Source organism: Ochotona princeps, chromosome 17, assembly GCF_030435755.1.
Source record: "Ochotona princeps isolate mOchPri1 chromosome 17, mOchPri1.hap1, whole genome shotgun sequence".
NCBI lineage: Eukaryota > Metazoa > Chordata > Mammalia > Lagomorpha > Ochotonidae > Ochotona > Ochotona princeps.
In genome coordinates this window covers 14797846-14813139 of record NC_080848.1, presented here as the reverse complement: position 1 = coordinate 14813139, position 15294 = coordinate 14797846, and the positions used below count along the sequence as shown (strand labels likewise).

Here is a 15294-nt window from a genome sequence, read left to right as displayed (position 1 = left end):
CAAATCAAAACAACAGGGGTGGGCACTGTGAGGCAGCAGGTAAAATGCCACTTGGGATACCTGCCTCCCATACTGAAGCACTGGTTTGAGTCCTGGAATCTGCACTTCCAATCCAGTGTCCTACTAATGCACTTGGGCTGCTGCCCCATGTGTGGGAGACACAGAAGTTCTTGGTTCCTGGCTTAAGACCGGCACAGCTCTGGTTCTTGTAGACATTTGGGAATGAGTTGGAGGATGGAAGATTCCCTCTCTTACTTTGTCTTTTCAGGTAAATGAAAATAAACATTAAGGGCCCAGCACAATGGCTCAGTGGCTAAATTGTGATCTTAAACGTGCTGGGATCCCATCGGATGAAGGTTCGTGTTCTGGCTGCTCCACTTTCCTTCTAGCTCTCTGCTTGGGGCATGGGAAAGCAGTTGTGGATGGCCCAAAGCCTTGGATCCTACACCCACATGGGAGACCCAGAAGAAACTCCTGGTTCCTGGCTTTGAATCAGCTCAGCTCTGGCTGTTGCAGGCACTTGAGGAGTGAACCAGCAGGTAGAAGATCTTTTTCTCTGTATTTTCTTCTCTCTGTAAATCTGCCTTTCCAATAAAACTAAAATAAATCTTAATAAAATAAACATTAAAAAATAAGACAACATTAAGATATTATTCCCGTTGGGCCCGGCAGGATAGTGTAGTGGTTAAAATTCTCACCTTGAATGCGCTGGGATCCCATATGGATGCCAGTTCTAATTCTGGCAGCCCTGCTTCCCATCCAGCTCCCTGCTTGTGGCCTGGGAAAGCAGTCGAGGATGGCCCAAATCCTTGGGACCCTGCACCCACGTGGGAGACCCGGAAGAAGCTCTTGGCTCCTGGCTCCTGGCTTCAGATTAGCTCAGCTCCCACCATTGCAGCCACTTGGGGAGTGAACTGTTGGACAGAAGACCTTCCTCTCTGTCTCTCCTCCTCTTTGTATATCTGCCTTTCCAAGTGAAATAGATAAATCTTTTTTTTAAAAAAGATATTATTCCTGTCCTAGATTGAAAATACACAGTACCTGTGAAGATAGGAAGACTCAGTCTCTCCAAGCCTATTAGTGAACAAATGCCTCTGCATAGGTAATCTAACAGTATCTTAAAAAAAAATTTATTTAATTTTTATTTGAAAGTCATTTTTTTTTTTAAGATTTATTCATTTTATTACAGCCAGATATAGAGAGAGGAGGAGAGACAGAGAGGAAGATCTTCTGTCCGATGATTCACTCCCCAAGTGAGCCGCAACGGGCTGATGCGCGCTGATCCGAAGCCGGGAACCTGGAACCTCTTCCGGGTCTCCCATGCGGGTGCAGTGTCCCAATGCATTGGGCCGTCCTCGACTGCTTTCCCAGGCCACAAGCAGGGAGCTGGATGGGAAGTGGAGCTGCCCATATGGGATCCTGGGGCTTTCAAGGCGAGGACTTTAGCCGCTAGGACACGCCGCCGGGCCCTGAAAGTCAGTTTTAACAGAGAGGGAGACAGAAAGATCTTTTACCCACTGATTCACTTCCCAAATGGCACAATAGTCAGAGCTGAACCAATCTGAAACCAGAAGCCAGGAGCCTCTTCTGGGTCTCCCAAGTGGGTGCAGAGTACCAAGGCTTTGGACTGTCCTCAACTGCTTTCCCAGATCACAAGCAAGGAGCTGGATGGGAAGTGGAGCAGGTGGAACATGAACTGGCACCCATATTGGATCCTGGTGCTTGCAAGAAAAAGATATAGCCATTGAGCCTTCATGCTGAGCCTTCCCATGAATTCTTGTACAATTTTTTTTAGAAAAAATTAAGAATGTGTACAATCTCTAACAATTTAAAAATTAGCATGAGAAATATGTAAATATCCTAGGAATCACGAATACAAATGAACACACACCTTTGCCTATTAAATTGCCAAAATTTCCTAGTGGCTAGGAAAGGGGCACCTTGTGTAAATGGATTTCCTGTAAGCCTGTTAGCGGAGGTACATTTGGATTCAGAGATACCCTTATCACTACAAAGCCATCAACTTGCCCTGAGAGATATAACAGCACCAAAGTTCAGGGCCAGTGTTGTAGCCCAGCAAGCTAAACTGCTACATGCAACATCAGAATCCCGTATCAGAGCTTTGGTTCAAGTCCCAGCTTCTCTGCTTCCATCCAGCTCCGTGCTATGGCCCAAGTGCTCAGGACCCAAAAGAAACTCCTGGCTGCAGGATTCAGAGCGGCTCAGCTCTGGCCATTATGACCATTAAGTAGTGATCCAACAAATGAAGTATCTCGGTAACTCTGCCTTTCAAAAACAAAAAAACAAATAGGGGACAACGCAATGGCTCAACTGGCTAATCCTCCACCTGCCATTGCTGACACCCTATATTTGTGTTCTGACTGCTCCATTTTCCTTCCAGCTTCCTGCTTGTGGCCTGGGAAACCAGTCAAAGATGGCCCAAAGTCTTGGAATCCTGCACCTGTGTGACCTGAAAGAAATTCCTGGCTTTGACTCAGCTCAGCTCTGACCATTGCAGTCATTTGGGTAGTGAAACAATTGATGGAAGATCTGTCTCTGCCTCTCTTTGTAAATGTGACTTTCTAATAAAAAATAAGTAAGTTGGATCTGGTGTGACAGCCTAGCGGTTCAAGTCCTCACACACGTGCCAGGATCCAATATGGGCACCAGTTCTAATCCCCTCAGCCCCGCTTTCCATCCAGCTCCCTGCTTGTGACCTGGGAAAGCAGTCGAGGACCACCCAAAGCCTTGGGACCCTGCACCTGCGTGGGAGAGCCGGAAGAGGCTCTGGGCTGCTGGCTTTGGATCAGGTCAGCTCTTCCTGTTGCAGCAGCTTGGAGAGTGAATCATCAGACGGGAAGATCTTCCTCTCTTCTGTGCATCTGACTGTCCAATAAAAATCAATGTTAGAAAAAAAACTTTAAAATAAATAAGTAATAAGTAAACCTTTTATATATTAAAAAAAAGGATTTTATTTATTGAAAAAGCAGAGTTACAGAAAGAGGGAGACAGAGATCTTCCATCTGCTCGTTCTCTTCCCCAAATGGCTGCAATGGCCAGCAGCCAGAAGCTTCTTCCAGCTTTCCCACAGAGGTGCAGGACCATTAGCAGCGAGCTGGACTGTAAGTGGCGTAGCAGGGACTTACTTTGTTCCTTCAATAGAGTGGATGTGGGCATCAGGTATCACACGTGGTGGCTTGTTTTACTGAGGCGCAACATGCCCCTGGCCAACTTCTGTTACATAAAGTTCAAAAGCAGGAAAAACTAAGCTATGAGGGACAGAGGCGAGGACATGAGGGGAGCTGTCCCAGGGTCATTTTCTTTCTTGCTCTCAGCATTTATTCCACCAGACTGTACAGACCACCGAACTCATCACTTTAGGAGTGTCTCTGTCTAAGTTATTTATACTACAGCCGATAGCTCACGAACCACCAAAGCTAACACCTGTCCGTTGTTCAAACTTCCCCCCCTTTCCCTTTGGTTCCTTTCTCGCGGTTCTAAGGCTGCGCGGAATCCAGCCGCGTTCATCCAGACCCCACGCCACCTAAGTCCTCCGTCATCAGTCCGACTCGCCCGGAGCTGAGAAAGTCTGGTCCTCACTGACTCGGCCAGCGCGGAGCTCAGTCGACGAGGGAAGCGGCTGGTCGGCAGGAGAGGCGGCGAGGACGCAGGCCGCAAGCAAAAGTCCCATGCTCGGGCTCGGCCGGGCAGCCGACCCCGGTAACTCCCCAGCAGCGAAGCCACGCCTACAAACCACGCCCACGTGGGCGTGGCCTCGCCCCCGAGCCCGCCAACAATGACTCCGCCCCTCTTTCCGGGGCTGAGAACTCTGTCCTTTTTATTTAAAGGATACGTTGACATCAGCTCGCCTGACGTAGGTTTACGTCATCAGTGCTCGGCGTGGAGGCGGGACTTCCTTGTGGTTCTAACAGCTTCCGGGAGAAGCCGGAAGAGACGGGACCCTGGACCGAGTTGAGGGTTGCCAGCCCCTCCCCCGGCCCCTACGGGAAGACGAGTCCAGGGGCCCGTCTTGGAGAAGGCAGAACGTTTAGCCTGGACTCTTCAGGTGAGGACCTCTTTCCGGATCCGAGCGTGGCGCGAGTCCAAGCCCCCTTCATTTCCCATGACTCTTCGCGCCCTCACGCCCCGCCTCCGGTCCCCCAGCCCCGCCCCGAAGTTTGAGGGGTGTGGATGGTCTGTGCCCCCCTCCCCTCGTGGTGCCCCTCGGGGGCTGGGAGAGCCGGGTTCGGGCCCCGCCACCGACCCAGGAAGCCTCCTCCTGGGGTGCCCCTGGCGCGGAGCCTCGGGCTCCCCGGACCGGAGTGGTGGACCCCGTGGCCCGCGTCAGGCTGAGGAGAGGTCCGCGGGGGCCGTGGGGTACAGCGCGAGCCCCCCACGGCCGCCGCTGCTTCTCCCTGTCCATCGGAACTCATGACATTCACCTTCCGGCCGTCAGGACTTGGTTGTGGGAGCGCTAGCTCCTTGCTCCCACTTCCTTTTTGAACAATTGCAGTGTGCCGAGCACTGCACTCAGTAATTGCTTCGATGGTTTCACGTCATCTGCAAAATAGTCTCGTGAGGTAGGTAACTATTTTTAAACCCGGTTGCAGACCAGGAGAGGCTGAGGCGTTGGCCAGCCGGTAACAGGTGTGCAGCCAGCCTGTGGCCATCATCCCAGCATTGCTGGGCTCCACTCACACCCCCTGAGCAACAACTCCTGGACGGGGTGATCTTTATAGAGGGACAGGCGGAGTGAAGTCCTGTGGGTGCTAACAGAGTAGTCAGAGCCCCCTGCATGTGTCCAGGGACACCTTGAGGCCGTGACGGGGGTGGGTGGGAAGAGTTAGCATCCCATGGAGCAAGCCTAGGGAGCAGCTCCACAGCAACCACAGGGAGCTGCGAGAGGGGCTGGGAGAGCTCTCCGGCCATCCTGCTCCCCCTTGGGCATGCACCTGCTGGCCGACCGTGCTGTTCCAGTGGGGTGTCCCACTGCGTGAAGTGACTCCTGGTGACAAGCATTTCATCTTTCTAGGCTGTCAGCATCCGGGCCTGGAGATGTGACCTATGAAGGAGATGCAGGGCTCTGACCTGGCTGGAGTGGTTGCCCAGCGCCTGGTCTCTTTAAAGCTGAATTGCAGGTTGCTTAGAGCTGCGTGTTTGTGTGTTAGGAAGAAGTCCCTGCTTCTCCCCATTCACCAGAGTAACAGCCATTAGGGTGAGGGTTGTGGTGCAGTGGGTTGAGTTGCCATCACCTGGGGCACCCCCATCCTGTACTGGAGCATCGGTTCAAGTCCTGGCTGCTCTACTTCTGATCCAGCTCCCTGCTATGGTGCCAGGGAAGCTGTGGATGATGGCCCAAGCACTCGAGTTTTTGCTGTGTTTAGGAGTGACCTACATGGAGCTCAGGATCCTGAGGTCAGCCTGGTCCAGCCCTGGCAGCTGCTGCCTTTTGGGGAACAGGTGGAAGCATGCACTCTCTCTCTCTCTGCCTTCTGAATAAACATTTTTTAAGAACAGCAGTAGCAGCACAAAGCTGAGGTTTTGCTGGTGACCTGCTCCTTAGGAGTTTGGCATGTGCAAGAGGAAGGGTGTGGAACCTGTGAGTTTCACAATAGTGGCAAAGGGAAGTCCTTGGCTTTAGGTTTGGGGTCCAGGATTAGGAAGTTCTGTGCCTCCCTCCCCCACCTAAGGTTATTTTCTTTCAGGGCTGGGTCAGTGAGAGGCCAACCAAGCTGGAAGGCTGATCCCAAGCCCCCAGGCTCCACTGATGATCCCTCTTTGTTCTTGCAGCCCGGAGGCAGCCAGTGGGCAGAGCATGGAGCTCTCTGACGTCCCCCTCATTGAGGGTGTGGGAAATGAGGTGATGGTGGCCGCAGGTGTGGTGGTGCTGATTCTAGCTTTGGTCCTGGCTTGGCTCTCCACCTATGTAGCAGACAGCGGTAGCAGCCAGCTTCTAGGCACTATTGTGTCAGCAGGTGATGCTTCTGTCCTCCAACTGGGCCATGTGGACCACCTGGTGGCGGGCCAGGGAGCCTCCGAGCCCAGTGAGCTCCCCCGTCCGTCAGAGGGTAATGAGGAGAAAGCCGAAGAGTCTGGTGAAGGTGGGGGAGACCCCACAGGGGAATCTGGAGCTGGAGGTGGTGCTGAGCCCAGCCTGGAGCATCTCCTTGACATCCAAGGCCTGCCCAAAAGACAAGCAAACATGGAAGGCCCCTTGCGATCCGAGGATGGCACCTGCACACCGCCCAGCCCCGGCCTCATCAACGTGCGACTCAAATTCCTCAATGACACCGAGGAGCTGGCTGTGGCAAGGCCTGAGGACACTGTGGGTGCCCTGAAGAGGTGAGTGGGTTGGAAGGTGGGAGGCTGCCAGTGCTATTGGTGGGGGTCAGATAGAGGCTCGACTGGCAACTGGGAGGTCTAGCTTTTTCCAGTGGTGCTGGGCTACTTCCTTCAACTCACACCCTTGTTTGGCTGTTTGCCTTTTCATTCCTTATTTCTGTCTTTTCAGCAAGTACTTCCCTGGACAAGAGAACCAGATGAAACTCATCTATCAGGGCCACCTGCTGCAGGACCCAGGCCGCACCCTGCGCTCCCTGAACATTACTGACAACTGTGTGATTCACTGCCACCGCTCGCCCCCAGGGTCAGCTATTGCAGGCCCCTCTGCCTCCCTGGCCCCCTCAGCTGCTGAACCAGCTAGCCTTGGTGTCAATGTGGGCAGCCTCATGGTGCCCGTGTTCGTGGTGCTGCTGGGTGTGGTCTGGTACTTCCGTATCAATTACCGCCAGTTCTTCACAGCACCCGCCACTGTCTCCCTGGTAGGGGTCACAGTTTTCTTCAGCTTCCTAGTATTTGGGATGTACGGACGATAAGGACATAGGGAGAAAATGAAAGGCATGGTCTTCCTCTTTTATGGCCTCCCCCTTTCATGGCCAGAGCTGGGCCCAAGGGCCTGGGAGGGAGGAGTGGAAAGGATGTGGGACTGCCCCCACTCTATTGGGCATGGGACACAGGCCCAGGGCCACCTCTTCACGTCCCCAGGGGCATATACATCCCTTCTGTGTGAGTACAACTCAGGTAGATTAGAGGATGTCCTCTTCACGTATGGGGTCCTGCAGGAGTTGAAAGCTGATGGCCAGATTCAGTGGGAAATCTGGGTTCTGAGGGTTCCCTTCCACGCATAGTTACCACCCCCCAAAACTTCCCAAATGCCCTGCATGTTCCTCTTCCCCAGCACCTAGGGCTGCCTGCCAGGGTGGCTTGGCATGCCCCACTGTGCTCCGGTAGGGAGCCTGGACCATCTGCAGCTCCTTAACCAAGGACCAGTCTGTCACAAGTAAAATCACACCAGCGGGGATAAAGATTGTGCCAGTCTTCCCCATGTGCACCCAGCCACCTCCTTCCTCCCAGCCCTGTAGCAGGAATAGGGCATCTCTCATGTTCTAGACAATTTCCAGCGTTTTCCCCTTTCAGAGCACTTTTCTTCATGTCTTAGTAGAGCTCAATTGGGATGGGGAATGGGGCATGGAGCCAAGCCCCTGGCATGGGGAGAAGCCAGGCCACAGCTGCTACTCCCCTAGGCCTAAGGCTGTGAGCAAAAGACAGTGCTGGCCCTCTGCCAGCATCCTACCCTGCCCAGCTCCAAGGACAAGCTCGGTATGGCTCCTGGGGCCCCAAGCCCTCGCATCTGGGGCTCCTGCAGGGTTGCTATCTCTGAATAAAGTTCTATTACTACGGCTGTGGAGCTGCCTCCAGTGACATTAAAAGAATGGCTTTGCTCTCCTCAGCAATGTAACAAGGGGGGTAGGCCGGGTTACCAACGGGAGTTGCAGTTTATTTACACCAGCAGCCATGGGGGCAAAGGGAATACACAGCGTTTACAAAGTTAGCTACCTGTACAGGATGGATTACATATGCAAAAATAAAAATCTCAAGACCACAGGACAGCGTGAGCCCCACCCCCCTCCCCCAATGACCCCAGCATGCGGTAATGCCAGGCGGGCGGCCCCTGGGCATGCGGGGGGGAGTGATGCATGGAAGGAAAAAGCCACCGGCCATGGGAATTAGTACAGAACCCCCCACACACTCAGACACATGATAGGATACAGGGTGGACAACACCTAGCCAGGGTGGGAAGGATGGGAATTGAAACCCACACAGCCTGCTGTTAGAGGGAGGTAAGTGGGGAGCTCCTGGCCCCTGATCAACTACATGGTAGGGGGGGCACACTCCCCAGAACAAAGGGGTCTGCTTGTTCCCTCAGGGTTCCTGCTGGACCAAGCCCATCTCTTACCCAGCCTGGGCACAGGGCTCTGCCCTGAGGGTGGGCCAGGGACCAATGGGGACGTTTATGTGAACAAACCAGTTCCCAAACTGCTCCCCACTTCTCCCTTCTCCAACCAGAAGGGGGGAAGGGTGAGGCCAGAAGGGAAAGGGCATGCTAGGTAGGGTCTGAGCTGCAGCTGCCTCCCAGGAGGGAGAGTGGCCGTTGGCCATGGCCGTGCTGAGATGCTCCTCTTCCTCTGGCTTCCCCCTCGGAGGGAGAAGGCTGTGCAGAGCCAAGAACAGAGGCGCCTGGGCCCCAGGATTTATTCTATCTGCTGCCAAAGTATGTTTGGCTTTTTAAAAAATAATCATTCTTGGGTTAAAAACCAATCTGTAACCAGGCATCAGACACAATGAGAACAACCCCAACAGGGGGTCTGGGGTTTCATACAGGGCCCCACAACCACACCTCTGTTGCTCCCTTAGCCCTCAAGGGTCCCTAACCCCAGTCAGTCCAACCAGTCCTGGGTACTAGCTACCCAACCTGTGGGATGGCTCCTGGGAGGAGGGCAGGGGATGTGTCCAGCAAGCGCCAAAGAACAGGGCTCAGTGTCAGCTCCATCCCTGGGTCAGTCAGCTCTGCTCAGACTAGACCGCAGTCCTCCAGCTCGGCTCCTGGGAGTGCTGGTGCCCACTGGAGGTGGGGCGGTACATCTCTTCCAGATGTAGACCAGGCAGGTGGGCATACTGGTGCAACAGTCCCAGAGGGGCATGACACCCCTTTGTCCTCTGACAATCCAGGGCACGAAGACCACCCTCTCTTCCCACCCCACTCCTAGCAAAGGGGGAGAGGCACAAGAGTCAGGTTTTCCTCAGAGCCCCGAACCACAAGTACAGAATAAATAACTTAAAAGCGGCGAAGGAAGGGGACACGGGGCAGGCTCTGGAGGGAGGAGCACTGAGAGGAACTGAAGCTGGTCAAGGTGAAGGGGTGGCAGCAGCAGTTGGGAACTCAGGCTGCCCCAGCAGGGCAGGGTGGGCAGGAGGACTGTGGGGCCACCCCAGGAGGGTGAGGCTGGGCCCCTTCCTGGGGCAGGGAATGAGGTAAGAAAACATGTCAAATAAAGCAGCACCGTTCCCTCTCACCTTGGGCCCCACTGCTCGCCAGCCCCGGGGCAGGGAGGAGAGGCAGGGGGAGTAGCTCTGATCCACACCACTCCCTCTTCCTACCCTCCCCTCTCCTGCCCCTTGAAGCTGTAGAGGCCAGAGGCCCTTTCCTGGCACCCAACAACAAAAGGACAGCTCCTGCTGCCAAGGAGGCCCATGGGGACTGAGGGGAAAGGGCTGCCCCTGTGAGAGGCAGGGAAGGTGGTGGCAGTTCTGGACGCCCACCTCAGCAGACAGCGCACTGGCCGCCTGCTTGCCCCTGGGATTGAGGGCATTTGATAGGATTCTGCACACAGACAGGACATGCCCAGCCCTGCCCCTCAGCTCCAAGCACCAGACCCATTCACATTGCTGAGGGCAGCCTGAGGCAGGGGAGGCCCCTCCAGGCTCAGCTTCCAACCCACAGCCTCCAGGGAGCCACAATGCCCCTCAGCAGGGCTTAGTCCAGTTCCTGGGGTGGGAGGCAGGCAGTGCCCTGGCACAGTGCCCAGGTCAGGCCCCTGGCCTAGCTGGACATCCAGTAACTCACAGAATAAATAGGAATACCGCCTCCCCACCAAACTTATGTCCAAGGCATAATATGTCCAGGTCTGAGTCCTGCACACCGAGGAGTCGTGCTCCATCACAGAAGACCCTGACACCCCCCAGGGGTGCATAATTGGATCCTCTGCCTGCCGGGCCCACCAAGCTTCCCAAGCCCAAACCCCCAGCAGCCGTCCATTTGCCAGGCTGTGCCACCTGGGTGGGGGTCGGGACACAGGGCTCTTCTCAGCCAAAGGCTATCCTTTGCACCCAAGTCAGTTGATGTCATCATAGATGCTAGGCGTCGGGGGCGCTGGGGGCTTTGGCTTCTTCTTTTTGTTGGAGCCCAGGCCAGAGGCAGTCCCTACCAGGCTCAGATGGGATTTCTTTTTCTTGGTTTTCCGAGACTCCGAGCTGTTGGTACCTGCAGAGGAAGACACGAGGGCCAGAAGAGGGGTGGAGATCAGGCTGTGGCAGGATGGGGGCATCCCAGCCCGTGGGGCCCAGCGGCAGCACCTACCTAGACCCCATCCCTGATTTTCACTCGTCTTGGAGGAGCCTGAATCAGAGGGTGAGAGATCAGAGGAGCCGTCCCACTGGAGCCGGCTGATCAGGGCCTGGCTGTCAGTCATGTCAAAGCTGTCATTATCCAGGGAGCTCTCAACCTCTGACAGGACACTGGAAAAGGGAAGAACCGGAAGGGCTTTAGAGAGGCAGCTCCTGCCCCTATCCCACTGCCCAGCACCCTTCTTGGTGGGGGAGGCGGCAGCAGTGGTGGCGTCACTCACGCTGAGGGCCCGAGGAAGTAAATTCGCACAGTTCGCCTCTGCTCATCCGTATGCTGGGGGCAGCGTAGGGACCTGGTAAGAAAAGAACCATCAGGCCCTGACAAGGCAGGCAAGAACTGAGGACCTGAGGCGGCCAAGACAGGAGAGGAGGGCCCCGAGCAGAAGGGGAGACAAGAGCCCCTCTGCCCATAGAGGCTCCATGCTCACCTTGTGCACATCTTCTTGGTGTGTTCCGAGATCACCCCACATTGCTGCAAGAGGAACAGAAGCTGATGAGGGCTGGGGGATCTGACTGGACGCTAGCCGTCACCAGCAGAGTGGGCCCCTGGCTGTGTGGGTGGTCTTGGGCCACAACGGACAGGGAAACTACCTTCCAAAGCAAATGCCAGTGGCCCTTGACTGCTGTGTCACCACTTCCTGCTTGGCCTTGACCGCTGCCTGCGGCTCCGGCCACTCCCAAGGGCTGCCCCTTCCCCGGGTGCTCACCGTGGTGAGCAGGCTCCGCAGCTCCTCGGGCCCCAGGGTCTCATAGCTGATCCCAGTGGAGTTGTTATACTGCGGGAGAACCAGAGATGGATGAGAGCAGCAGCAGGCGGCATCAGCGTGGCATCAACAGTCCTGGCCCTCCTCCCTCTCTAGGCGAGGGGCATGGAGACTGCCTGGCAGGCTTTCCCAGGGCCTCTGGGCCCAGCTGCAGAACTGTTGGGGTGGGGCCAGGAGGAACCGGGATGCATCTGACCCCAGGAGCAACTCTAGTGCTGATGGCTATCAGCGTTCCAGCCCCTGCTACTCCAGCAAGGACCCCCAAGAGGGAAGAAAAGGGAGACAGCCTCTGCTCACCTTAAAAGGATCCGAATTGCTAAGTTCCCCTGAAGAAGAAAAAAGAAGGGGAAGGGTGTTTGATGCAGAGGTACAGACAGAGAACCCTGAAAATAACCAGAGAGGAAGTGGGGGTGATAGAAGGATCACAAGCCCGCCCTCAATACTCTTCCCCACAGCCTCTCCCCACCACCCACCACCCCACCATGCCCCCACCCCAGCAATGCGTCCCAGATCCACTGCAAGCAGCCCTTCTGGTGCCCCAGCCCCACTTACCATTTTTGTGTTTTAAAGACTTGGATCTTCGAGGGGAATTGGGGTTCTGGAATGGGAGATACCATAGCTTTGGGGAAAAAGGTAACGACAAGGGGGAGCCGAGAACCCAGGGAAGGAAAAAAGATTTGACAAAGAAACATCCTCAAATGCCTGCTTTCCCTCCCCAGTAAGAGGCTCGGCTGCCCTTGTTCCCTCCCATCAGCCCAAGGCCTCTTCTGCCCCCATGCCCACCAGATACCTCCATCTCCAAACCCACAGAGGCCCCCCATGACCTCAGATGGCATCAGAGCCCCTGCCCAAGGGGGAGGGTACCTGGCCTTTGCCCCAACTTCCCCCAGGCTTGCCCCACTCTCACCTTGTCTGATTTCCTCTTCTTGGCTGTGAGGGATAGAACACAGAGCAGGGTTACTACTGAGTTCTCACTCTAAGGGCAGCCAACCAAAAGGCTACAGTGACACTCATCCTGCCACTTTAAACAGCTTGTGACCACAGCCTACCCATCTCCTCCCCATGCCCCCCAGGTCTCCCCAGATCCCAACCAATCACCTTTCTTCTCCGAGCCATAGGACCAGTCATTGTCATTGATGTCATCATTATCCTCCTGGTCACTTTCAGACTTGTTCATGTTGTTGCTGTTGGCAATCCTGCCAAGGGAAGGGGACGGAGAGGGTCAAGGTTGCTGCCCCACCCTGCCCACATCACTACAACTCCAGGGAAGCACCCTTCAAGGGAGCACCTCCCCAGTGGGCAGGGCCTGGGGTCATGGCATGGGGAAGCCCCTCACCGGCGGTTGGCGATCCGGCTGCTGTTCCGACCCATTCCCAGGCACTTCTCCAGGTGGGGGGCAAAGCGGGAGGCAGCTATGCTGCGGCTGCAGTTGGGGCATACACACTCCTTACTTTTCCACTGGTTGAAAACCTGTCCAAAGATGTCCAAGCCCGGCTGGTCCACGATCTCTGGGGACAGGAGAGGCGTGGCGGTCAGGGGCAGCCAGGGTACCCTCCCCTCTTGTTACCCTGACTAGCCTCGCAGAAACGCCTTGGGACGGGAGTGGTCTTCATCCGGGCCAGCTGCCAGAAGCAAGTGGGAACCTCATGGCTCTCCTCCCTCTGAAGCTCACCAAAATCCTTCATGCTCTCAGGGTCCGTGTCGTCCAAGAAGAAGTAGCCACACTTAACAGCCCGGTGCACCTCAAAGCAGAATCCCAAGCAAGAATCCTCTACCAGGTCCGCGTAGATCTCCTGAGCGATGGCCTACGCCCCGGGGGGAGAATACAGGTGGTCAGCAGTTGCCAGCAACTCTTGGCCATCGCATGGCCCACCGAGCGGCCCCAGCCCAGCAGCACGTGCCCTGCCATTCTCCCCATCTTGACTTGGCCTTCTTTCTTCTTCCTGGATCCTGAGGCCTCCTCCAGCTGGCCGGTCCTTTGAAGGAATGAGCCTGACTACCCACATCCCTCTTGGGTGGGCACGCCAAGTCAGTGTGCCATGGAGACACCAAGAAAAAGAGCTAGAGGCACACGTGGGGGAGCCCTCACCTCTAGTTTGCTGTTATCCAGGCCAGACAAAGACATTTCCTCCATTTTCATTTGTAAACTCTGGTGGAGACGGCGCTCTGTCTGCTCATAGCACAGCGGGCGGCAACACGGCTGCACAAACGGGGGTGGGGTGTCGCTGTGAATCCTGGCACCTCGGGGCCCAGAGCTGAAGCTGGGCACCAGGCTCTCTCAGGCCTGAGGCCCAAGGGTGGTGGCCTAGTCCTTCCAGGCCTCAGCTCAGGCCCTGCACTTCCCTGCCAGGCAGAGTCCAAGGCCACCACTTATCCCAGGCCCCCCAAACTCAAACCCCTCTCTGGTACCCATGGTGCAATGCAGCAGAGGGAGGAGAAGGAACTCCAAGGCCCCAAAGCAAACCCACAGGGTGTGGCAGAGAACTGCACAGACTCCTAAATACACCCCCCTTTCCCTAAGGCTCTCTCCGGTCACCTCTGTTCTCAGCCAGTATGTCCACTTGGGGGGGTACTGCTACCAGAAGTGGCGATGGCCCTAGGACCCTACAACCTTCACACCACTCGGTCTTCCCTGGAAACGGGCTGGCCGCTCTGCAACACGGGCACAGCCCGCAGAAACCCAGCGCAAAAGGGCATCGCCAGCTGCGGCCCCGCCGCCACCGCCGCGCGAGTACAGGGGCCGGCGCGTGGTGGGCTGGCACGCCATGCCAGCAGCAGGGCACTCCCCTTACCTGTTCTTCCTTCCGAGAACCACCCGCCCTCCCTCAGGACCTGCCCGGAAGTCTCTCCAAGAGCCCCAAAGTCCAGCACGCCCCACCAAAGGATTCCGAAACAGCGCCCACAGTCCGGGGCCCCTGGGAACGGTGGGTACGAGTTTCAGGAGCTGCCAGCCTCCCGTGGGGTGGGGACTGACAAATGAGCCAGGGGCACTGGGCAGGGTAGGAGGCCGGGCCTCGGCTCTTCCCCCGTCCCTGCGGCACTGCTGCGGCATCATACCGACTGGGGGGAGGAGAGCCGAGCCACCCGAGGCCGGCGCCGGGCCGGGCCGGGCCAGACCGACCCCCCGAGAGTGGGCAGAGTGGGACGCGTCCCGGCCCCGTTCCTGCCCGGCCTGCCGGCGGCCCGGCCAAACCGGGCAGAGGAGTCCGGGAGGGTGTCTCTATTGTCCCGGGGGCTGGGGCCTGGCTCCCTAACAAAGGCCCCGCGCCCCCTCCCCGGCCGGCCCTGCCCCGCCCAAGGGGGGACCCAGACAGGGGGAGAGCAGGGGGCCCCGGCCGGGCCGAGAAGCCGGGGGAAGCCGGGCGTTTCCGCGTCGGCCCAGGGGGGAGGGGAAGGGGCGCTGACCCAGACCTGGGGGGGAGGGGGCCCAAGCCCCGCCTCGAGCCCCGCCCCCCGCCCCCCGCAGGCCCCTCCCCCGTTCCCGTCTCCGTCCCGTACTCACCCCGCCCGGGGGGCCGCGCCGGGGCCCGGCGGCCTCTCAGGGCCGCGTCCTCCGGCGGCGGCGGCGGCGGCGGCTGCTGCTCCGGAGCCCCATGTCCGTCGGTCCGTCCTCGCCTCTCCCCGGGGCCCAGGGCCCGGGGCCGGGGGGTCCGGCCGCCCCCCCGCCTCGCCGCCTCACCGGGCGGCCATGGCCCCTTCCCCTCCCTTCTCGTCCCGTCGCCGCCTCCTCCTCCTCCTCACCTCACCCCGCCCGCGCGCAGTCCGCGCGCCGTCCGCGCGCCCCTCCCCCCGCCCCCCACTCCAGCCCGCCTCTCCCGGGCGGGGGGTGCGGCGCGAGCCCGGAGCGCGCGCGCGTGCCGCGACCGGAGGATGGATGGATGGAGCGAGCGAGGACGCGAGCGTGCGCGCGCGCGCCCCTCTCCTCCCTCCGCGCGGGCGCGAGGCCCAGCGCGAGCGCGCCCCGACCTCCTCCTCTTCCTCCTCCCGCCCCTCCGCAACACCCCGC

The 15294-nt window shown here is 57.6% G+C and overlaps 2 protein-coding genes across 9 annotated transcripts; one reads left to right on the top strand and one right to left on the bottom strand.

The window, feature by feature from the left end:
• The first annotated feature begins 3910 nt into the window (after positions 1–3910).
• Positions 3911–7745, top strand: TMUB2 (transmembrane and ubiquitin like domain containing 2). 2 transcript variants are annotated; one of them, XM_058676723.1, is made up of 3 exons: positions 3911–4066; positions 5791–6342; positions 6512–7745. In XM_058676723.1, the coding sequence occupies exons 2-3, from the start codon at positions 5816–5818 to the stop codon at positions 6873–6875; spliced, it is 891 nt and encodes a 296-aa protein (XP_058532706.1). In that variant the 5' UTR covers positions 3911–4066; positions 5791–5815; the 3' UTR covers positions 6876–7745. The 2 variants fall into 2 exon arrangements, with proteins under 2 accessions (XP_058532706.1, XP_004597373.2); XM_004597316.3 differs by lacking the exon at positions 3911–4066 and adding an exon at positions 4147–4580.
• Positions 7746–7816: 71 nt separating this feature from the next.
• ATXN7L3 (ataxin 7 like 3) lies at positions 7817–15294 on the bottom strand. Of its 7 annotated transcripts, none has more exons than XM_058676719.1 (13): positions 14791–15294; positions 13378–13488; positions 12961–13093; positions 12625–12796; positions 12387–12484; positions 12196–12218; positions 11841–11907; positions 11586–11671; positions 11232–11300; positions 10953–10996; positions 10746–10817; positions 10478–10635; positions 7817–10381 (listed from the first exon to the last, which is right to left on the bottom strand). In XM_058676719.1, the coding sequence occupies exons 2-13, from the start codon at positions 13426–13428 to the stop codon at positions 10233–10235; spliced, it is 1122 nt and encodes a 373-aa protein (XP_058532702.1). In that variant the 5' UTR covers positions 13429–13488; positions 14791–15294; the 3' UTR covers positions 7817–10232. The 7 variants fall into 7 exon arrangements, with proteins under 7 accessions (XP_058532702.1, XP_004597372.1, XP_058532703.1 ...); XM_004597315.2 differs by having other exon boundaries at positions 11586–11614; positions 11841–11886; positions 14791–15288; XM_058676720.1 differs by lacking the exon at positions 14791–15294 and adding an exon at positions 14081–14718.